General features: G+C 46.1%; 1 protein-coding gene across 2 annotated transcripts in view; it reads left to right on the forward strand.

Moving 5' to 3' along the window:
* Positions 1–23,334, forward strand: part of rttn (rotatin) — a 69,509-nt gene that overhangs the window by 44,398 nt on the left and 1,777 nt on the right. For both annotated transcript variants that reach the window (XM_041862205.1, XM_041862206.1), the window contains exons 27-45: positions 5,686–5,864; positions 7,088–7,307; positions 8,436–8,564; positions 9,380–9,490; positions 10,183–10,341; positions 10,629–10,706; positions 10,836–11,025; positions 11,256–11,350; positions 11,517–11,610; positions 11,920–12,121; positions 12,290–12,377; positions 12,670–12,820; positions 13,198–13,335; positions 13,765–13,970; positions 14,340–14,445; positions 15,306–15,397; positions 15,823–15,900; positions 16,307–16,433; positions 23,039–23,235. In XM_041862205.1, coding sequence (XP_041718139.1) covers positions 5,686–5,864; positions 7,088–7,307; positions 8,436–8,564; positions 9,380–9,490; positions 10,183–10,341; positions 10,629–10,706; positions 10,836–11,025; positions 11,256–11,350; positions 11,517–11,610; positions 11,920–12,121; positions 12,290–12,377; positions 12,670–12,820; positions 13,198–13,335; positions 13,765–13,970; positions 14,340–14,445; positions 15,306–15,397; positions 15,823–15,900; positions 16,307–16,433; positions 23,039–23,235 — 2,640 coding nt within the window. The remainder of the gene's footprint in view (positions 1–5,685; positions 5,865–7,087; positions 7,308–8,435; positions 8,565–9,379; positions 9,491–10,182; positions 10,342–10,628; positions 10,707–10,835; positions 11,026–11,255; positions 11,351–11,516; positions 11,611–11,919; positions 12,122–12,289; positions 12,378–12,669; positions 12,821–13,197; positions 13,336–13,764; positions 13,971–14,339; positions 14,446–15,305; positions 15,398–15,822; positions 15,901–16,306; positions 16,434–23,038; positions 23,236–23,334) is intronic.

The following is a 23,334-nucleotide window of genomic DNA, read 5'->3' on the forward strand; positions in this document are numbered from 1 at the left end:
CTGCAATAACCCTGCACCTATTACGATAAAACTCAATGAGAAAAGGATACATATTCATTCATTCTGAATACATTATTTATACTGAACCAAAATATAGCAACTGTGACGTCACGAGAGGCTACACAGCTTTCAGCGGGATTGCTCAAGTAGTGCAAGGAGACAAGGTTCAAACAAAACAAGGATTTTATTATAGGTCTTGGGAAATTAACGAAAATATAACAAAATTCTGTTCTCTTGTGGCTCTTTAAGGGTTAACAGTTCAGGGATGTCTCTTCCACATCCAAAATCATAATTCTCACTCGCTCAGATAACTTTTCCCCAGCCTTACTGTAGTCCACGTTGCAGCTAGTGGCCAACCCAGCAAAAAGTCCTTCCAAATGTCTCTCACGTATTTCCACAGGTGCATATATCCAAAGGTGAGTATTTCCCAAAGGTAAGTATCTCCAAATCCTTATATTCCTCATGGAAGTGGACGTGCAGCACTCTTGTCCTCCAGAGAGCCCAGGTTGGAGACTGTGTCTCTTCCCTTCCCAAACCTTCAGCTCATCAGCTCCTCATTTGTTTCAGCTGCGTGGGAAGATTGGCCATAGAGGGGTGGAGTTCCCGACCATACCAGCAGATGGAGCCATAGCTGTCTGGGTTTGCAGCCACCTCAGGGGGATGTAACGTCCCTCCAGGACACAGCCTCTCGTGACATCACACATCCCCCTCCTCGGGACCGACGTCCTCGTCGGGTAAAGGCAGCGAAGAAGGCATCACGCCGGGAGAGGGCGTCCGCATTGCCGTGGTGCTTGCCAGACTGCTCTCTCTTCAACTCCTCCAACTCTAGGACCAGGGACTCAGCCTCCTGTTGTCTCTCCTTGAGTTTCTTACTGAACGCATCAGCCTTGGTTTTAGCAGAGTTTAGCTTCTGTTGAGCAGCTTTCAGTTCCTTCTCTCTCTCTGCCTCCGCATTCTTCATCTTGTTCTCCAACACCTTGTACTTCTCCTCTGCCTTCTTCTGGACCTCCTTACTACTGCGCAGGGTCTCCTCACACTCCTCGATGGTCCTGCGCAGCCTCTCCAGCTCCTCCTGTTGCTTAGGGAAGGAGCTCTGTTGGAGTTTAGCCTGGAGGATATCTAACTCTTCTGTCTTCATGTCTAACTGTTGCTTTAACAAACGATACCTCTCAGCGGTCCCCTTCAGACCAGACAGTTCTTTGTCCAGATTCTGTAGCTCCGTCTCTGTGTCGGTCTGGGCACCTGCCATCCCTATCAGAGCCCGGGCGGGAGTGAGTAACTCGGAGGATTGCACCGGAGCCTTCCCAGGATGCGTCTTGCCTCTCCGTTTCCGAGGTACTCGGGTTATCCTCTCCTGAGACTCTCTCCAGAGTGGGTAAAAGGCTGGGCAGTCTCGTCCAATTAGGACAGGGACGGGGAGGGAATCAACCACCCCCGCCGTCGTGTGTATGGTTCCCCGTGTGCTGGTCATTGTAAGTTCAGTAATGGGGTATTCTCTGGTGTCCCCATGGACACAGGAAACTGGGAGGACTTTCCCCGGGGTCAGACACGTTGGGCCCACCAAATCCTTATGCACCAGGGTGGCCCGGCTACCAGAATCCAGTAAGGCCTCCACATCATGGTGATTCACAGTTACCGGGCAGGTGGGGGGTCGATCTGGGCCGCCATCTACGACTCCCAAGAGCGAGGCAAACGGTGTGTGGGTGCTGAGCTGGAGGACTCCGCAGTGGGCATAGGTTCATCGGCTGGTTTCCCACACTGCCAGGAGATATGTCCCATCTCCCCACACCGGTAACACTGTCGAGTTTCCCCCTCCTGGTGTACTCTTCTTGGACCCGCCTGGTTTCTGGCTCCCCCTGGAGCCGGGATAAGTCCTGACGTGGCTGGGTTCGAGACCTTGGGGTCCTTTGGACGGGTTCTTCCCATTTGTGGTGGGGCCGCACTCCTGGGGTCTTTTCGGGAAGCATTCAGCATCTCCGCTGTGGCCTGGTACTTTTCCACAGCTTCCACGGTCAGATCCGCCGTGGTCAAGGCCTGTTGACTGATGAACCGTTTTGCCTCATAAGGCAGGGCGCGTAGGTAACGCTCCACCACAACGGCCTCCACCACCGCCGCTGCTGTATTCCTCTGCGGATCCAGCCATTTCCTTGCGATTCGGACAAGTTCATGCATCTGCGCCCGAGGAGGTTGGTCTGGTTGGAAGGTCCAGCTGTGAAAGCGCTGGGCCATACCAAACTTTGTGAGTCCATATCTGCTGAGGATCTCAGACTTCAGGGCATCATAGTCAGTAACCTGGTCAGGGCCCAGGTCCCGGACAGCATTCAGCGATTCCCCGGTTAGAAAGGGGGGCTAACAGACCAACCCACTGTTGCTTGGGCCAGGCTTCCCTAGTGGCCGTGGCCTCAAATGCATGCAGGTATGCCTCAAGGTCATCGGTAGCTCCCATCTTAGATATAAAGTCACTTGCCTTTATTGGGCGGGTATTTTGGACCACCCTCTGTCTCTGCAACTGCAATTCCTCTGCCTTCAGAAGGTTGGCTTTCTTTTGCTCCTCCAAGAGAGCCACGTTTGCTTGCATCTGGGCTTGCTGGCCAGCAACAAGGGCTTTCAATATGTCCTCCATTTCAGTCGGCGGGGAGCCTACGGCCAACTTGGAAAACTGGGTGATCAAACCTTCGGTATCCTCCTCTGACATGCACTATTAACGCTTGAGCGTGCCCGCATTCTCCACCATCTGTGACGTCACGAGAGGCTACACAGCTTTCAGCGGGATTGCTCAAGTAGTGCAAGGAGACAAGGTTCAAACAAAACAAGGATTTTATTATAGGTCTTGGGAAATTAACGAAAATATAACAAAATTCTGTTCTCTTGTGGCTCTTTAAGGGTTAACAGTTCAGGGATGTCTCTTCCACATCCAAAATCATAATTCTCACTCGCTCAGATAACTTTTCCCCAGCCTTACTGTAGTCCACGTTGCAGCTAGTGGCCAACCCAGCAAAAAGTCCTTCCAAATGTCTCTCACGTATTTCCACAGGTGCATATATCCAAAGGTGAGTATTTCCCAAAGGTAAGTATCTCCAAATCCTTATATTCCTCATGGAAGTGGACGTGCAGCACTCTTGTCCTCCAGAGAGCCCAGGTTGGAGACTGTGTCTCTTCCCTTCCCAAACCTTCAGCTCATCAGCTCCTCATTTGTTTCAGCTGCGTGGGAAGATTGGCCATAGAGGGGTGGAGTTCCCGACCATACCAGCAGATGGAGCCATAGCTGTCTGGGTTTGCAGCCACCTCAGGGGGATGTAACGTCCCTCCAGGACACAGCCTCTCGTGACATCACACAACATTCAACAATTTTAATGAGTTACAGTTCATATAAGGAAATCAGTCAATTTAAATAAATTCATTACGCCCTAATCTATGGATTTCACATGATTGGGCGGGGGTGCAGCCATGGGTGGGCCTGGGAGGGCATAGGCCCACCCACTTGGGAGCCAGGCCCAGCCAATCGGAGTGAGTTTTTCCCAACAAAAGGGCTTTATTACAGACAGAAATACTACTCAGTTTCATCAGCTGTCTGGGTGGCTGGTCTCATACGATCCCGCAGGTAACGAAGCCAGATGTGGAGGTCCTAGGCTGGTGTGGTTACATGTGGTCTGCGGTTGTGAGGCCGGTTGGACGTACTGCCAAATTCTTTAAAATGACATTGGAGGGGGCTTATGGTAGAGAAATGAACATTCAATTATCTGGCAACAGCTATGTTGGACATTCCTGCAGTCAGCATGCCAATTGCACGCTCCTTAAAATCTTGAGACATCTGTGGCATTGTGTTGTGTGACAAAACTGCACATTTTAGTGGTCTCCAGCACAAGGTGCACCTGTGTAATGATAATGTTGTTTAATCAGCTTCTTGATATGCCACACCTGTCAGGTGGATGGATTATCTTGGCAAAGGAGAAATGCTCACTAACAGGGATATAAACAAATTTGTGCACAAAATTTGAAAGAAATAAGCTTTTTGTGCATTTGGAACATTCCTGGGATCCTTTATTTCAGCTCATTAAACATGGGACCAACACTTTAAATGTTGCGTTTATATTTTTGTTCAGTGCAGTTTAGATTGTAGTTAGTAGTGTCGTACATAATGAGTGAGGGGTTGTATACAAGTTGAGCTGATGTCAATTATCTTTTCTTAGATGAAGTAGTGAGACACACAGTTCAACCTGCAGCATTAGTTGTGTGTGTATGTACAGTGAGGGGAAAAAAGTATTTGATCCCCTGCTGATTTTGTACGTTTGCCCACTGACAAAGAAATGATCAGTCTATAATTTTAATGGTAGGTTTATTTGAACAGTGAGAGACAGAATAACAACAAAAAAATCCAGAAAAACGCATGTCAAATATGTTATAAATTGATTTGCTTTTTAATGAGGGAAATAAGTATTTGACCCCCTCGCCAGTTTGGAATCTGATTGATTGATTGCTTTTGTGGACAGGTGTCTCTTATACAGGTAACGAGCTGAGATTAGGAGCACACTCTTAAAGGGAGTGCTCCTAATCTCAGCTTGTTACCTGTATAAAAGACACCTGTCCACAAAAGCAATCAATCAATCAGATTCCAAACTCTCCACCATGGCCAAGACCAAAGAGCTCTCCAAGGATGTCAGGGACAAGATTGTAGACCTACACAAGGCTGGAATGGGCTACAAGACCATCGCCAAGCAGCTTGGTAAGAAGGTGACAACAGTTGGTGCGATTATTCGCAAATGGAAGAAATACAAAATAACTGTCAATTTCCCTCGGCCTGGGGCTCCATGCAAGATCTCACCTCGTGGAGTTGCAATGATCATGAGAACGGTGAGGAATCAGCCCAGAACTACATGGGAGGATCTTGTCAATGATATCAAGGCAGCTGGGACCATAGTCACCAAGAAAACAATTGGTAACACACTACGCCGTGAAGGACTTAAATCCAGCAGCGCCCGCAAGGTCCCCCTGCTCAAGAAAGCACATATACAGGCCCATCTGAAGTTTGCCAATGAACATCTGAATGATTCAGAGGAGAACTGGGTGAAAGTGTTGTGGTCAGATGAGACCAAAATTGAGCCATGTACCGTCAAATCTTCCCTCAGCCAGGGCATTGAAAATGGGTCGTGGATGGGTATTCCAGCATGACAATGACCCAAAACACATGGCCAAGGCATCAAAGGAGTGGCTCAAGAAGAAGCACATTAAGGTCCTGGAGTGACCTAGCCAGTCTCCAGACATTAATCCCTTAGAAAATCTGTGGAGGGAGCTGAAGGTTCGAGTTGCCAAACGTCAGCCTCGAAACCTTTAATGACTGCAAAGAGGAGTGGGACAAAATCCCTCCTGAGATGTGTGCAAACCTGGTGGCCAACTACAAGAAACGTCTGACCTCTGTGATTGCCAACAAGGGTTTTGCCACCAAGTACTGAGTCATGTTTTGCAGAGGGGTCAAATACTTATTTCCCTCATTAAAATGCAAATCAATTTATAACATTTTTGACATGCGTTTTTCTGGTTTTTGTTGTTGTTATTCTGTCTCTCACTGTTCAAATAAACCTACCATTAAAATTATAGACTGATCATGTGTTTGTCAGTGGGCAAAAGTACAAAATCAGCAGGGGATCAAATACATTTTTCCCTCACTGTATGTGTTGTTCCTTACAGGAGAGCAACTCACTGCTGGACCTGCTGCTCGGCGAGGAGTTGCAGACACACACTCCGACACACCCTGCGAGTCAGGGAGAGACAGAGGAACTGAGGGCCCAGATCAACCAGAGACTACAGAGAGAACTGACTGGGTTCATGAACACTTTACTGCACCGCCTCAAACACACCACCGACAGGTACGGTAAAAAAAAACACACACACACACTCCCCCTCTCTCTCTTTTTCTCTCTAACTGATTAGGCTACCACCTCCAATTGCCAGCCTCTGTACCTCTGGTGTTTATTTGTGAGAGTATGGAGTCATTTGTATGCAAAGCCTGTTCCTTATCGCTGAAGAAAACTGCCTGTAGGCATTCTCTACTTATCATACACACACACGCCGAAATACACCTACAACACGAAGACAAACAGGGTAGACATCTCCCCCACAGTCATTCATTTTCTAGTGTTTCTGACTGAACAAACTGCGTTTGTCATGACTGCTGCTTTAACTGTTGTATAGAAATAGCTCATCCTAGCGTGGTGAGCTATACTGATAAATGATTACACAAGTGTGTTTTATCACATTGCTGTTAAACTACTGTATTCTTCTCATCTTCCTCAGTCAGAAGTGCTTAGGGCCATGGAAGCAGCACCAATGACATTTCACCACTAGCTAGCGAGCTTCCCCTGACAGTAGAATTAAAAAGTCTCTTCATAAAACATGAATTAAAGAATTATAATTTTTGCCTTTTGGTGTGTGTGTGAATGTGCACATGTGGTATTATTCACACTGCCTGTGGGGCTTGATTAATGTTTAATACCATGAAATTATAGAAGAGGCTGAACAAAGCTTATTACTATAGTGGGATGCATTTTTTATGTTCTGTGTGGTGATATTCATATCCGTATCCATGAGGCTAAGAACATGTTACTCTCAGTAATAGAAGGAGCTTAACGTTTTCCTTGATGTTAGTCTGGTTATAGATGGCAGTATTTGTCTCTGCCCACCTTCCCCTATCACACACTCTTCCTCCCCTTCACTTTCACTCCTCTCTCTCTCCTTCCCTCTTTCTTTGTCTGTTTTCCCCTCTTTACTCCTCTTTTTCCTCCTTCCTCTCCCTCCCGGCATCTCCTCTCCCTCCCTGCATCTCCTCTCCCTCCCTGCATCTCCTCTCCCTCCCGGCATCTCCTCTCCCACCCGGCATCTCCTCTCCCTCCCGGCATCTCCTCTCCCTCCCTGCATCTCCTCTCCCTCCCTGCCTCTCCTCTCCCTCCCTGCCTCTCCTCTCCCTCCCTGCCTCTCCTCTCCCTCCCTGCATCTCCTCTCCCTCCCGGCATCTCCTCTCCCTCCCGGCATCTCCTCTCCCTCCCGGCATCTCCTCCCCCTCCCGGCATCTCCTCTCTCTCTCCCCCACCAGGTTTTGCTTGGCGTTGGCGGGGCCCTTCGAGAGCCAGCTGGCAGTGCGGTTGCTCCAGTGCCTGCGGGTGTCAGATGCCCCACGGTTCTACGGCCTCCCCAGTCTGGAGAGGAATCTGCTGGGCATGGTCAGCCTCACGGCCCAGCCCGGCTGGAGCTCACACTGTCCCACCATGGAGCCCCAGTCTCTCTGCACCAAGTACCTCAGCGGACTACTGGAGGTGTGTGTTGGGTGCGGGAGTGGAGGGGGTGTGTGATGTGCTCCCCAAAGCTTCTCTCCTTGCAGCTTGGGCCAGAAGGAGTCTGCGGCCCCCACACATTTGTCAAAGTGAAAATTACCTGTGAAATTAGTTATTTGTAGTGAAATATCAGCCCTCTAGAAATTATGAGGAAGAAAATACCTTTGGAATTAATTAAATCCAACCACAATCTGCTGCTGAACATGAATAAATATACAGACTACAATGCAGTAAATTGTTGATAAATCATCCCAGCTGGTTCCATCTGGTTCTACCCTTAGCCAAGAACAGCAGAGCACTGTCCTGTTCAGATAAGCAAAGTAGTGCTCAGTGTAGCGTAGTTCAGCATTAGAACACACAGCACAGCACAACCTAGTTTGGCATTGCCTGAGACAGTCTGAAAAAACAGCACAGCTCACAACAGTATACGCCTAGCATGGTCCAGTACAACCTAACCTAGCACAGATGATTCCAAGCTTTTGCCTCTCACCCCCTGTCTCCTCCACCCCTCACCTGTGTTTCCCTCACCCTTGACTCCCCCATCCCTCACCCCATGTCTCTCCCAGTACTCTATGGCTCTTAGGATGATCTTCATCTGGCCTTGGCCTCTCTCACTCCCCTCTCTGTTTGCAGGCTAATCAAAGCTAAGGTCCCAGCTGCATTTAAGACTCATTTAGATGCTCTGAATAAAACATTTTAATTAATGAACAGACTGTTGAGTGCATCACTGGCCTCAGTGCCCTGTTTCGTTCTAGTCCCGAGCAGGGTTTGGGTCATGAGTAAAAATTTGAATTGGAATATCTGTTTACTTCCTGATTTGACTTAATTAGTAATACTGTTGAGATATTGTTGTCCTTCCCCTAGCATCGGCTCTGAATGGGTTTCGTATTGGGCAGGGCTCTACAGTGCGACCATTTTAGCCGCGTATGTGCCTAAATATTTTTCTGTGCAACCTGGAATTCTTATTTAGGAGCACTGTGCTCCTAAATTTCGATGTGTGTGCCTAGATTTTTTAACTTAGGCACACACGTGCCCCTTTTTAAAAAAGCTCAGCGTAGAACCCTGTTGGGAATTATTAGTTATAATGTTGAACCTTGTGTCATCTTCCAGGTGATCTCGTCATTCTACGTGGAGTGGGGGGGTAATTCCATGTCCTTCATGGGGAAAGGAGTCACCAAGAACGCTGTCATCTGTCTGCTTCACATGTCCCACGAGATGATGGCCCAGAGCAAGGACAAGGTCAGCAACACAGCCAGAACTGCACTGATTGCATTTCTACACTAAAGATTAAACAAGATTTTTCATTGTGAAATGGATACTGAACAGAAATATGAACGCAACATGCAACATTTTCAAAGTTTTACTGAGTTACAGTTCATGGAAGGAAATCAGTCAATTGAAATAATTTCATTAGGCCCTAATTTATGGATTTGACATGACTGGGCAATGGGCGCAGCCATGGATCATAGGCCCACCCACTTGGGAGCCAGGCTCACCCACTGGGGAGGCAGGCCCAGCTAATCAGAATTAGTTTTTCCTCACAAATGGGCTTTATTAGACAGAAATACTCCTCAGCCGATCCCGCAGGTGAAGAAGCCAGATGTGGAGGTCCTGGGCTGGCGTGGTTACACGTGGTCTGCGGTTGTGAGGCCGGTTGGACGTACTGCCAAATTCTCTAAAACATCGTTGGAGAAATTAACATTCAATTCTCTGGCAAAAGCTCTGTTGGACATTCCTACAAGGTGCACCTGTGTAATGATCATACTGTTTAATCAGCTTCTTGATATACCACACCTTGGCAAAGCAGAAATGATCACTAACAGGGATGTAAACAAATTTGTGCACAAAATTTGAGAGAAATAAGCTTTTTGTGCATGTGGAAAATCTCTGGGATCTTTTATTTCAGCTCATGAAACATGTTGTGTTTATATTTGCGTTCAGTATAGTAGTAGACAGATGAGTGAATGTGTTAATGTGTGCTTCCTGCATGGAAATGTTTCTCCTTTTGTTTGTGCATCAGTCTGGATATCTGTTTTTGTGTTTATCTATTTCAGGACTTCATTTCCCAGTGGTCTTTGGGTCAGGAGGCGGGGTCTGATGACCCCAGTGGGTCACAGATGGGTCTGGCCTGGCTCATACCACTGTGGGTGGACAGAGACCCGGAGGTAACACACTCAATGACTGTCAGCTTGTATGAGAACAAGCAAGAAAAAGAGAATGGAGAGTAAGAAGTACAAGTTATTATTTAATGGAAACAGTTTGACAAATACCGTCTGGAATTGTGGAGAGACATTCAGGCAAAAGTTCGTATTGCTTCTCTCTGCTCCAAAGTTTCTGTTATTACACCAGTGCTTCTTCCTAGACTTTCTGAGGGACACTGTGAACTCCTATGCTTGAGTTCACAAGCGCTGACGATGAAAAGCAAAGGGCAGTTTCTTCTCTTTCTTTCTCTCTATCTGTAAGTTCTCTCTATAAGTAAATGTGAAAAACTCCCTTGACAAGGAGGATCTTTTTCTGTGGATCACAGCAAATGCCAGAGTTACGGTGCAAATAACCAAGACATTTCTGGAACAGTGTCTCTGTGACTTTGGGGACACCAGGGGTGTCAGACAGGTACCTTTAAAAAAAAAAAAAAAAAAATCTATCTGCTGTTGTATTCACACCCAAACTCTTGGCTCTCTCTTTCTCTTTCTCTCTGGCATTTCCTCTCTCTCTCTCTCTCTCTCTCGCTCTCTCTCTCTCTCTCTCTCTCTCTCTCTCTCCTTCCCACCACTATTTTAACCCTCCCCTCCTCCTCTCTCATACCCCTCTACCACCTGCTGCCCTCTCTCCCACTTTCCTTCCATCCCCTTTCCAGGTGAGGTTTGCCAGCCTGGGTGTGGGCTCTGCCCTGTCCTCTGTGCCCAGTGGATGCCAGTCTCTGAGTAGCAGCTGTCAGAATATCAGTGGAGGTCTGTGGGGAACCCTGCTCAACATCCTCCTGGACCAGCAGGAGAGCACCATGGTCCGCAGAGAGGTACTGGACACCTACATCTGTTCGCTAACCACTAAGCCATAGAGAGTTTGGGCATTGTGGTTTAAAGCAGAATGCATTATAATACTCTTAGCATGCCACGGCAGCCATGTTGGCACCTTCTGGACATATTGACCAATAACAGTTTCAGACAATGCATTTGTAAAACAGACATAGGAAAACTTTACTCCATCAACAAGTTTAAAGTAAAGTCCTTGCAGTACCGTCTAAGTGCATCTAGATGGCAGTGTTGTTGATGTTCTAGTCTCATCCTCTGTGTGTTTCTCAAGGCAGCGTTTATCCTCCAGAACCTACTGGTGATGCCCATGCCTGCCACAGCTGACCAGGTCACAGACTCTACCTGGCAGGTCAGTGGCACTTGGTTATGTTTTGTTGCGGTATGTTGTCTTAGTTATCCTGGTATTGACATACTGTAGGTTAATTACATAGTAAATACCATGTTTTCATCTCTCACTCTCTCCTCCCTCTCGCCATAGAGTCCGTGTGTCCATGATGAGTCTTCAGGTGTATGTCTGGTGGGTCTCCCAGCCCTACAGGCCCTGCTCTACCACTGTCAGTTCTTCCAGCACACTGCATTGATGGCTACATCCTGCTACAGAGGCAGGTACACCTTCGACCTGCAGCCCTCAGCCAGGGACCCCGGCCCACAGGACAGCACCACTGAAGGTACTGGGACTGCACCTGTCCATACTTCTGTCAGTCTGTCTAGCCATTAGGTTTTTCAATCAGTGATTCAGTTATGTGTCTGTAGTTTGCTGTGTAGATCTGAAATCAAGTGTTATTGTGGTAAACAGACAAAGTATCTTCTTTATTTATCAGGAAATGTGCCTGTAGCCTTTTTTTTTTAATTGCGTGATGGTTCTATGTGATGATGCCCTCCCTGTCTGTGTGTTTAGATGCAGATGACTCCCTGAGGTTGTGGAGACCTCCTAACCCTGTCCCAGTGATTCCTAGCAGGGCCTCTGGCTCCCTGTCCACCTCCAGCACTCTGGTGAGTAAAGTACTGCAGGTCTGGTGGCTCAAGACCCATTCATAGACTGTATTCCTCTTAGGTTGCAGCTTAAGACTGGGTCCACTTGACCACTAGAAACAATTGTTGTGATGTAATCAGATTCTCATATTGAAGTGTTTGTAATGAATGTTTTTGTCTTCAACAGATCATACCTGGAGGCTCAGGGCTGCAATCCGCTGTACCCACCTCCCTCAACGCTACTGCGCAAGATACACCCGCTAGCAGACTGATGGCTCAAGGTGTGTGTGTGTGTCTTTGTATATATAGTGTAGCTAAATGTGAACAGGTTTTATATACAGATCTCAGGTAGCACCTAACCAATTAAGAGTCAGAGTTAAGGGAACCATCTCAATCACAGTTCTTCATATCAAGACCAACCATGACAGTACATTTATATATAAAAACTATGCCTCTACACACACAGATTTATGGTATGGTACATGCTTCGACCCCTATCTGTCCTGTCCATCTTTGCTCCTCTTTCCTGTGTTGTAGGTCAGTGACACAGACAACAATGTTAATATCTGCTCCCCTATTTTACTCTGTAGGTCAGAGTGACACAGACACCAGTGACTCTGTCCTCTCCCAGGACTCCAGACTGGGTGACCCCGCTCCTGACCCCACCTGTGTCATTGTGACCCCTGACCTTTTATCAGCGCTCTGCGGCCTCCTGGCCAACCTGTTAGCCGTGCTACCAGAGTTCACCCTCTCAGCCCTCACGCACAGCCAGCTCCTCCAATCACTGGCCAGGTCAGAGGTCAAATACACACTATCGCACTAGTCACACTATCCCGATTACTAGCCAAATCAAATACAATCTTTGGAGCATTGGGCATCCACAAAACTATATACAGAGCTGAAATTGTCCTGTCTGAAGGGATGGATTTAAACCCTGTTTCTGTTTCCTTTGTTTTTTAGTTTGGTGGACGCAGCAGCCATAGAGAGATGTCTGTGTGAGCTGAAGACTAACACACTACCAGGAGACCAGGAGGACATTAAACGGCAGGTAACTGGGGTTACATCATTTAGTACCAATGAATGCTTCAACGTAAGACTCACATTATCACACCTCTCCACAGCATGTTGTTGTAGTGTTACCAACACGGGTTGTGTAGGAGGGTTGGTGCCTATGAGAATCCTATACCCTGTGGTTGAGATGGTGGCAGATTGGAGAGTGATAAGAAGGGGGTGATTTCATGCTTTCACTTGGTTGGAAATATGTTGTTTCTACCCACTGATTGCTTTAATCTTTGCTCTACACTGCCTCAAGATGTGTGTCTGTGTCTCTCGTCCCCCAGGTCCTGACCCTGCTCCAGTTCCTGTCCAGCTTCTCTAAGTTCCTTAAGTCATGTTTCATTCTGAGCTCAGATCTGATTGGTCAGATGGACTTCCTGAAACCGCTACTGGCCAATCTCTTCACTGTCCTCACACTCGATACCAAGGACTTGGGTAAGAATCTCACTTTTGGGAAAGGTATGATTCTCAACAGACCTAACCATAGACAACATATGTGTACTGTCGCCATTGACTGGACATGATGGTTACCATTCTTATGGCAGGCAGCCTTACATGGCATTAAAAGTCAGGCCACCTTCCAGCTGAATGTATCATAATGAAGTGGTGTTCTGTCAGAAGCTGAAGTCATAATTAAAAGTGTATTAAGATCCCCAATGGAAGCTCATAATGATCTATTCACACCTTTGTTGGTGTCTTGTTTAATGAAGGCCTCTTCAGCTTCTCAGTTCGATCTCCTGTGTGTGTGTGTGTGTGTGTGTGTGTGTGTGTGTGTGTGTGTGTGTGTGTTCGTTCTCTGGACCTCTCCTCAGACGGTGGTACCCGTGGTGTGATGTGTGTTTGCTGGACAGACGTGTTGATGCTTCTGGCTACTGTGGTGAGGAGGGATGGCTCTGCAGCGTACCCATCTGTCTCTGCTGCACTGGGGAGACGCTGGAACACATTCACAGGTATACAGACACAGCTACTAACGGTGTGTCTACGTGTGTGTGTTGGACATATGCTAGGAACTCAGGGAGCATTCAGTACGTCCATCGTTCCTCCTCATCTTCCTCTGTGTCTAATGGGGCTGCAGGGAAATCTGATGATCCCTGTGAAAGATTAATGCTGAGCTGTGTGTGTGTGTATTTGTGATTGATTACATTGTGTGTTATGTAGGCAGAAATGCCTGAGGCGTGAATGAGTCACGCTGTCTGTGTAAAGGGATTTCAGGATTTGGTTTTACTGGGCTGCAGGATGTTGATTAATTCCTACAAAAGTAAAATATCCACTAACCCATTTCCTCTGTCTCATGGTATCTTACTGTGTGTCTCTGGGTGTGTGTGTGTGCTCATCCAATGTGTGTGTTAATCTGCATCTGTATCTGTGCCTACCTCCAGCCACGTTGTCAGTGTGTGTGGACCAGTCGTTCAGTGACCCTCCCCTCCATGCGGCGGCACTACAGTTCCTGTGTGTCATCCTATCTGAGGAGGCTAAGAGACGACCCTTAGAGGTCACCACCCTGAACCCGGACCTCCATCTGACCCCTCTGTCTGAGGCCCTGAACGGCGCCTCCGGTGGACAGCTCTGTGAACTATTGCTGGAGGTAACAGAACCTGACATGCACGTGCGCAGGCACACACACACACACACACACACACTTTGATTGGTCTAGAGCAGGGGTAGGCAACCCTGCTTCTGGAGTGCTGCAGGCACTTCATGTTTTTGATTTAACTGACCTGGATCACCAGGTGTGTTGAATTTAGGCAATCACTGAACTGATCAATTAGCTCAGTTGGTCAGGTGTGGTGCCTAGTTGGAGCAAAGTCCTGCAGTACCTGCTGCACTCCAGGAACAGGGTTCCCTACCCCTGGTCTAGAGCACTGGGATATTAGATGGATGAACATTTTGTCAATACTCTGTGAAAGTGTAGGTCACGTTTTGCATCACCTGTTGCATTGTCTTGTGTTGTCAGAGTTTTGAGAAGCGTGCGTTCCAGGACCCAGTGAAGAAGAAGACAGCTAAAGCCCTCATGGCTTTACTGGCCTGCAGTCCCACTGGTCAGAACCATGCTGCTAAAGGTACTGGAACACACTGGTCAGAACCACACTGCTAAAGGTACTGGAACACACTGGTCATAACCACACTGCTAAAGGTACTGGAACACACTGGTCAGAACCAAGCTGCTAAAGGTACTGGAACACACTGGTCAGAACCACTCTGCTAAAGGTACTGGAACACACTGGTCAGAACCAAGCTGCTAAAGGTACTGGAACACACTGGTCAGAACCAAGCTGCTAAAGGTACTGGAACACACTGGTCAGAACCAAGCTGCTAAAGGTACTGGAACACACTGGTCAGAACCACGCTGCTAAAGGTACTGGAACACACTGGTCAGAACCACTCTGCTAAAGGTACTGGAACACACTGGTCAGAACCACGCTACTAAAGGTACTGGAACACACTGGTCAGAACCAAGCTGCTAAAGGTACTGGAACACACTGGTCAGAACCAAGCTGCTAAAGGTACTGGAACACACTGGTCAGAACCACGCTGCTAAAGGTACTGGAACACACTGGTCAGAACCAAGCTGCTAAAGGTAATGTAACACACTGGTCAGAACCAAGCTGCTAAAGGTACTGGAACACACTGGTCAGAACCAAGCTGCTAAAGGTACTGGAACACACTGGTCAGAACCAAGCTGCTAAAGGTACTGGAACACACTGGTCAGAACCAAGCTGCTAAAGGTACTGGAACACACTGCCCAGTAGAGCTCATTAACAGTAGGATGGGAATAATACTCTAGCCTCTGCCAAGAGGTCTGTACTTATATGCAACAAGAGGCAGTGAACAAACAAGCCCTGGTCTGGCTGCTATACCCTAGGAGTTATTGTTATTATGATTGACCGCTCTCTCTCACTGTCTCGGTGTCTGTGTGTAGCTGGTTTGATAGACAGCTGTGTGGAGCAGATGAAACTGATGCACAACCACCTCCACATGGAGTCAGTCAGACCTGGCAGAGGAAGGAGGAAGGTGAGCCTTTACACACTAAACAACACCATAACATACACACTAAACAACACCATAACAACATGCTTTCATTGTCTCAGCCTTCAGATGATGTGTGCTGTGTTGTTGTAGGCCAGCGTTTCCCAAACTTGTTCCTCGGGTCCCCAAGGGGTGCACGTTTTGCTTTTTGCTCTAACACTCCTAACACTCATATCACTACACAGCTGATTCATATAATCCACGCTTGATGATGAGTAGATTTTTGAATCAGCTGTGTAGTGCTAGGGCAAAAACTCACAAAACGTGCACCGAGTTTGGGAAACCCTGGTGTAGGCTATTGGGTGATCTTGTCTTGACTGAAAATGTGTCAAATATGGGTACGGTGCTATCTGTTATTGGTTAGAGTGGATCATCAAACAAGGTCTAATGTGAGTCTTCTCCCCCACTAGGAGGAGAGCTATATGAAAGAACTTAAGATGTCTCTGGAAATTCTCAGGAACTGTCTTTACCACAACACACAATCCAAAGTGAGAACCCTGCCTTTTTAATCCGCTCCTGATAGGTTTTTAATGAAAGCCATTCTACTGGTGCTGACTGTGTCTGGAATGAGATTTGGCCCTAACGATTATGACTCTGTTGAGGTCTGAGTGTTTTTATCCTGTTAAACGTCAATGTAGAATGATTGGCTATATTGGCGGCTCTAAATTTCAAAGACCGTAATTGCAGCATCCACTCAGCAGTAGTTACATTTGCATTGATATTGGGATGGGAAAGGCCCTTAATGTATTTGTGGACTCTATACTTTACATCCTTGTGTGTTTGTATGTGCTTGGTTAGCAGAATGTGTTGACAATCACTTTACTTATGAGTGTGTCGTACTGTCAATCAGCAAAGATGATTCAATCGGGTGGATTTGTGTGTGTTTCTCCTCAGGCTGTGGCCACTGACTGTCGATTGGCTGCTGTGCTGCACGCCCTTTGGCCTTGGTTCTTATTGGATGATGCCGCTATGGAGGCGGTCCTGGAACTGCTGTGTGTCTACACAGCCAACTGTACCACAGGTTTGTGTGTGTGTGTGTGTTGTTCAGTGCCTGGCCCGTGCCTGCCATTTCACCAGTCTGTGGTCAGTGATCTGACTGAGTCATACACTCTCACACACACTGAGACCCATTGTCTCTCCACACACTTTGTCCCACTGTATAAGCCTAGCGCCGGCCAATAGTACTGCCACGAGCCTGCCAGCCACAATAGGAACACTCAGTGTGCTAGAGCAGGCTGCCTCGCTGCATTAAATCATTACTGTGGGTACAGTATTCTAGGCTGTGGACCAGTGGGGTATTCACAGGGGAATCACAATGCATCACTATGTCTCCTGAGGCATTGATATTCCAGTATGTGTGAAAGAGAAACAGAGGTGTGCTGTGAAACACAGGCTACACAAGTTACAGCAATACGGAGGAGAAAGAAGATAAGTTAGTGGTATTTTGTTTAGCTTTGATAAACGGCTACTACGGTTTCCTTTCATGTTCTCTAAATATGGGTGTTTGTAGAGCGACAGTTAGATTTAGAAGCTAGGGGGTTAATATGGGTGTTTGTAGAGCGACAGTTAGATTTAGAAGCTAGGGGGTTAATATGGGTGTTTGTAGAGCGACAGTTAGATTTAGAAGCTAGGGGGTTGATATGGGTGTTTGTAGAGCGACAGTTAGATTTAGAAGCTAGGGGGTTAATATGGGTGTTTGTAGAGCGACAGTTAGATTTAGAAGCTAGGGGGTTAATATGGGTGTTTGTAGAGCAACAGTTAGATTTAGAAGCTAGGGGGTTAATATGGGTGTTTGTAGAGCGACAGTTAGATTTAGAAGCTAGGGGGTTAATATGGGTGTTTGTAGAGCGACAGTTAGATTTAGAAGCTAGGGGGTTAATATGGGTGTTTGTAGAGCGACAGTTAGATTTAGAAGCTAGGGGGTTAATATGGGTGTTTGTAGAGCGACAGTTAGATTTAGAAGCTAGGGGGTTAATATGGGTGTTTGTAGAGCGGCAGTTAGATTTAGAAGCTAGGGGGTTAATATGGGTGTTTGTAGAGCGACAGTTAGATTTAGAAGCTAGGGGGTTAATATGGGTGTTTGTAGAGCGGCAGTTAGATTTAGAAGCTAGGGGGTTAATATGGGTGTTTGTAGAGCGACAGTTAGATTTAGAAGCTAGGGGGTTAATATGGGTGTTTGTAGAGCGACAGTTAGATTTAGAAGCTAGGGGGGTTAATATGGGTGTTTGTAGAGCGACAGTTAGATTTAGAAGCTAGGGGGTTAATATGGGTGTTTGTAGAGCGACAGTTAGATTTAGAAGCTAGGGGGTTAATATGGGTGTTTGTAGAGCGACAGTTAGATTTAGAAGCTAGGGGGTTAATATGGGTGTTTGTAGATCGGCAGTTAGATTTAGAAGCTAGGGGGTTAATATGGGTGTTTGTAGAGCGGCAGTTAGATTTAGAAGCTAGGGGGTTAATATGGGTGTTTGTAGAGCGGCAGTTAGATTTAGAAGCTAGGGGGTTAATATGGGTGTTTGTAGAGCCCTAGACACTGCGTCTCTGAGGTCATGGAAAGTGAACCTTTGAGCAGAGAGACAGAATGCTGTTTGTTTTGTACCTGTGGTTGTCTCTGAGATGCAACCTTTGAAATGTGTGTGTGTGTGTGTTTTGCTCTATGGCCACGCTTATGCTCCCGCTGTGAAGCAATACCAATCAGTCATGTCGAGCCCAGCGTTTCCTAAAGGTTAGCCTAACAACAGGTGTGTGTTCAGACTGCATGACGCCAGCCTTTAAATTAGACCTACAATACAAGCTTTCACAGACTACAAAACAATCTCTACACAATATTCTCACTTTAGGGAAGCCTGATGAAGAACATTTTGAGTAGTGAATGCTACAATATTTTTTAGAAAATATACTCAGCAAAAATATAAACGCAACGTGACAATTTCAAAGATTTTACTGAGTTACAGTTCATATAAGGAAATCAGTCTATTTAAATAAATAAAATAGGCCCTAATCTATGAATTTCACATGACTGGGCAAGGGCGCAGCCATGAGTTGGCCTGGGAGGGCATAGGGCCCACCCACTGGGGAGCCAGGCCCAGCCAATCAGAATTAGTTTTTCCCCACAAAAGAGCTTTATTAGAGACAGAAATACGCCTCAGCACCCCCTCAGACGATCCCGCAGGTGAAGAAGCCGTATGTGAAGGTCCTGGATTGGCGTGGTTACACAGGGTCTGTGGTTGTGAGGCCGGTTGGACGTACTGCCAAGTTCTCTAAAACTATATTGGTGGCACCTTATGGTAGCTAAATTAACATTAAATTCTCTGGCAACAGCTCTGGTGGACATTCCTGCAGTCAGCATGCCAATTGCGCGCTCCATCAAAACTTGAGACATCTGTGGTATTGTGTTGTGACAGAACTACACATTTTAGAGTGGCCTTTTTATTGTCCCCAGGAAAAGGTGCACCTGTGTAATAACCATGCTGTTTAATCAGCTTATTGATATGCCACACCTGTCAGGTGGATGGATTATTTTGGCAAAGGAGAAATGCTCACTAACAATCAAATGTATTTATAAAGCCCTTTTTACATCAGCAGATGTCACAAAGTTCTAATACAGAAACCCAGCCTAAAACCCCAAACAGCAAGCAATGCTGGTCCTCCGGGAGGAGGGAGAGAATTATATTTAGCATACTTAAGTTCACACTGGACACCAGATAAGACAGGAGAATTTCACCAGATAGGACAGACTGACCCTAGCATCCACCGGCACATAGACAATTGCAGCATAGATACTGGAGGCTGAGACAGGGAGGGTCGGTGGACACTGTGACCTCACCCACTTTGCCAAAGCACAGTCCCCACACCCCTAGAGAGATATCAAAATACCAACTTACTACCCTGAGACAAGGCTGAGTATAGCCCACGAAGATCTCCTCCGCCGCACAAGCCCGAGGGGGCACAAGAACGGACAGGAAGATCACATCAGTGACTCAACCCACTCAAGTCGAGTATAGCGCAAAAAAGCCTGGCACGATGTGAAGCACCCCTGCTAGGGACGGCATGGAAGAACACTAGTAGGCCAGTGACCCAGCCTCCGTAATAGGGTCAGAGGCAGAGAATCCCAGTGGAGAGAGGGGAGCATGCCAGGCAGAGACTGCAAGGCCGGTTCGTCACTCAAGTGCCTTGCCATTCGCCTTAGCACCCCTGGGCCAGACTACACTCAATCATAGGACCTACTGAGGAGATGAGTCTTCAGTAAAGACTTAAAAGTCTCTCACATGGATAGACAGACCATTCCATAAATATGTTGCTCTATAGGAGAAAGCCCTGCCTCCAGCTGTTTTCTTAGAGATTCTAGGGACAATAAGGAGGCCTGCATTATTTGACCGTAGCGTAAGTGTAGGTACTATATGTACGGCAGGACCAAATCGGAGAGATGACTAGGAGCAAGTCCATGTAATGCTTTGTAGGTTAGCAGTAAAACCTTAATCAGCCCTAGTCTTAACAGGATGTCAGTGTAGAGAGTCTAGCACTGGAGTAATATGATTAAATCTTTTGGTTCTATTGAATTTTCTAGCAGAGGTATTTAGCACTATACTGAAGTTTATTTAGTGCTATATCCGAGTAGACGGCGTGTAGAGCATTGCAGTAGACTAATCTAGAAATGACAAGCATGGATTCGTTTTACTGCATCATTTTTGGACAAAACATTTCTAATTTATTTTGCAATGTTACGAAGATGGAAAAAAGCTGCCCTTAAAGTATTCTTCATATGTTCGTCAAAAGAAAGATCAGGGTCCAGAGTAACGCCGAGGTCCTTCAGTTTTATTTGAGACGACTGTACAACCATCAAGACTAATTGTCAGATCAAACAGCAGATATCTTTGTTTCTTGGGACCTAGAACTAGCACCTCTGTTTTGTCCGAGTTTAAAATAAAAAAATTGGCCGCCTTCCACTTCCTTATGTCTGAAACACAGGCTTCCATGTTTTATCGAAATGTACAGCTGTGTGTCGTCTGCATAGCAGTGAAAGTTGACATTGTGTTTCCGAATGACATCATCAAGAGGTAGAATATATAGTGAAAACAATAGTGGTCCTAAAACGGAACCTTGAGGAACACGACACTTACAATTGAGGACAAACCATCCACAGAGATGAACTGATATATTTCCGACAGATAATATCTAAACCAGGCAAGAACTTGTCCATGTAGACCAATTAGGGTTTCCAATCTCTCCAAAAGAATGTGGTGAGTGATGGTGTCAAAAGCGGTACTAAGCTCTAGGGGCACGAGGACAGATGCAGAGCCTTGTTCTGACTCCATTAAAAGGTAATTTACCACCTTCACGAGAACAGTCTCAGTGCTATGATGGGGTCTAAAACCAAACTGGAGTGTTTCATATACATTATTTGTCTTCTGGAAGGCAGTGAGTTGCTGCGCAACAGCTTTTTCCAAAAATGTTGAGAGGAATGGGAGATTCGATATAGGCCGATGTAGTTTTTTGGGGAGGTCACGGTTTTGCTTTTTTAGGAGATGCTTTATTACTGCCACTTTTAGTGAGTTTGGTACAGATGCGGAAGATAGGGATCTGTTTATTATGTTCAACATAGGAGGGCCAAGCACAGGTAGTAGCTCTTTCAGTTGGAATAGGGTTGAGTAGGCAGCTGGAAGGTTTAGAGGCCATGACTATGTTCTTAAATGTGTAGAGAGAAACAGGATTAAAAAAACGTAAGTGTCTCCGTTGATCTTAGGTCCTGGCAGTTCTGTGCAGACTCAGGACAACTGAGTTTTGGTGAAATACGCAGATACAAAGAGGAGTCCGTAATTTGCTTTCTAATGATCATTATCTTTTTGTCGAAGTTCATGAATTCATCACTGCTGAAGTGAAGGCCATCCTCTCTTGGGGAATGCTGCTTTTTAGTTAGCTTTGCGACAGTATCAAAAATACATTTTGGATTGTTTTTATTCTCCTCAATCAGGTTGGACAAGTACGTTGATCGAGCAGCAGTGAGGGCTCTTTGATATTGCACAGTACTGTCTTTCCAAGCTAGTTGGAAGACTTCCATTTTGGTGGAGTGCCATTTCCGTTCCAATTTTCTGGAAGCTTGCTTCAGGGCGCAGGTATTTTCTGTATACTAGGGAGCTAATTTCTTGTGATAAATGTTTTTTGTTTTTAGAGGTGTGACTGCATCTAGTGTATTACGCAAGGTTCAATTTAGATCCTCAGTTAGGTGGTTAACTGATTTTTGTACTCTGACGTCCTTGGGTTGGTGGAGGGAGTCTGGAAAGGCATTTTAGAATCTTTGGGTTGTCCGAGAATTTATAGCACGGCTTTCGATAATCTTTGTTGGGGTCTGAGCAGATTATTTGTTGCGATTGCAAACGTAATAAGATGGTGGTCCGATAGTCCAGTATTATGAGGAAAAACATTTAGATCCACAATATTTATTCCATGGGACAAAATTAGATCCAGGGTATGACTGTGGCAATGCGTAAGCACATGTTGGACAAAACCCACTGAGTCGATGATGGCTCCGAAAGCCATTTGGAGTGGGTCTGTGGACTTTTCCATGTGAATATTATCTGCCATGACAACAAGGTCCGATAGGAATTCAGGGAACTCGGTGAGGAATGTTGTGTATGGTCCAGGAGGCCTGTAAACACTAGCTATAAAAAGTGATTGAGTAGGCTGCATAGATTTCATGACTAGAAGCTCAAAAGACGGAAACGCAGTCTTTTTTTAAATTATTATTGACATTTGCTGTCGTAAATGTTAGCAACACCTCCGCCTTTGCAGGATGCGCGAGGGATATGGTCAGTAGTGTAACCCGGAAGAGAGGCCTCATTTAACACAGAAAATTCATCAGGCTTGAGCCATGTTTCAGTCAGGCCAATCACATCAAGGTTATGATCAGTGGTTAGTTCATTGACTGTGACTGCCTTGGAAGTGAGGGATCTAACATTAAGTAGTACTATTTTGAGATGTGAGATATTATCACAGTCTCTTTCGATAATGACAGGAATGGAGGAGGTCCATTCCTGTCATGTAAAGAAAACAAAATCTGAGAGATACGTTTTTTGTCCATATGGAACATTTCTGGGATCTTTTATTTCAGCTCACACTTTACATGTTGATTTATATTTTTGTTCAGTATAAATTATTAGTCTGTTCTAAAAACATGTATTTTTCACTTTCTGACTAGGCTGTAGATAAACAATACAAGGTTTCACAGACTCAAACGATTTTATACGCAATGTACTCAGTTTAGCGAAGCCTGATGAAGACTATTTAAAGTTGTGAATGCTACACAATTTATGTGAAATGTTATTATTTTGTCAAAAATACATGCATTTTCCTCGATCTGGATACTCCAACTAGGCTGTAGATATAGGCCTATACAACCCCTATAACCCATCGTCAGGCAACCAGCCCTACTCCTCGTGAGACTCTACTCTGACCAACACACCTTGTTAATACAGAACAAATACTACAGGATCTATCAGGCTTAACATCACAACCTCTACTCACCTATCATATCCTGCCTCTACACCTGTCTGTCAGTGTCAACAGTACTCTTACTTTTCTTGCTTTGTTACTTTTCTCCTCTCTCTTTCCCTTCCTCTTCTCTCTCCCCAGCCTGTAGCTCTCTGTGTTGTGGTGTGGCCCCTGGTTTGGCCTCTGGCCCCCGAGGGCCTCCAGGTGGCTCCCTGATGCACTGTGTCATGAAGCTGGCCTCTGGGATTGCCCACGACAACAGCCCTGTCCAGCAGCTGGCCTTCTCCCTGCTGGCCAACCTGGCAATCAACAAGGACTGTAAAGGAGTCCTGCAGAAGGTAATGTACTACATTATTACCCCTATTACATTACCCTTACCACATTATCACCAAACCTGGCCACCAACAAGGACTGTAAGGGAGTCCTGCGGAAGGTAA

Source organism: Coregonus clupeaformis, chromosome 34 (genome assembly GCF_020615455.1).
Source record: "Coregonus clupeaformis isolate EN_2021a chromosome 34, ASM2061545v1, whole genome shotgun sequence".
Classification (NCBI taxonomy): Eukaryota; Metazoa; Chordata; class Actinopteri; order Salmoniformes; family Salmonidae; genus Coregonus; species Coregonus clupeaformis.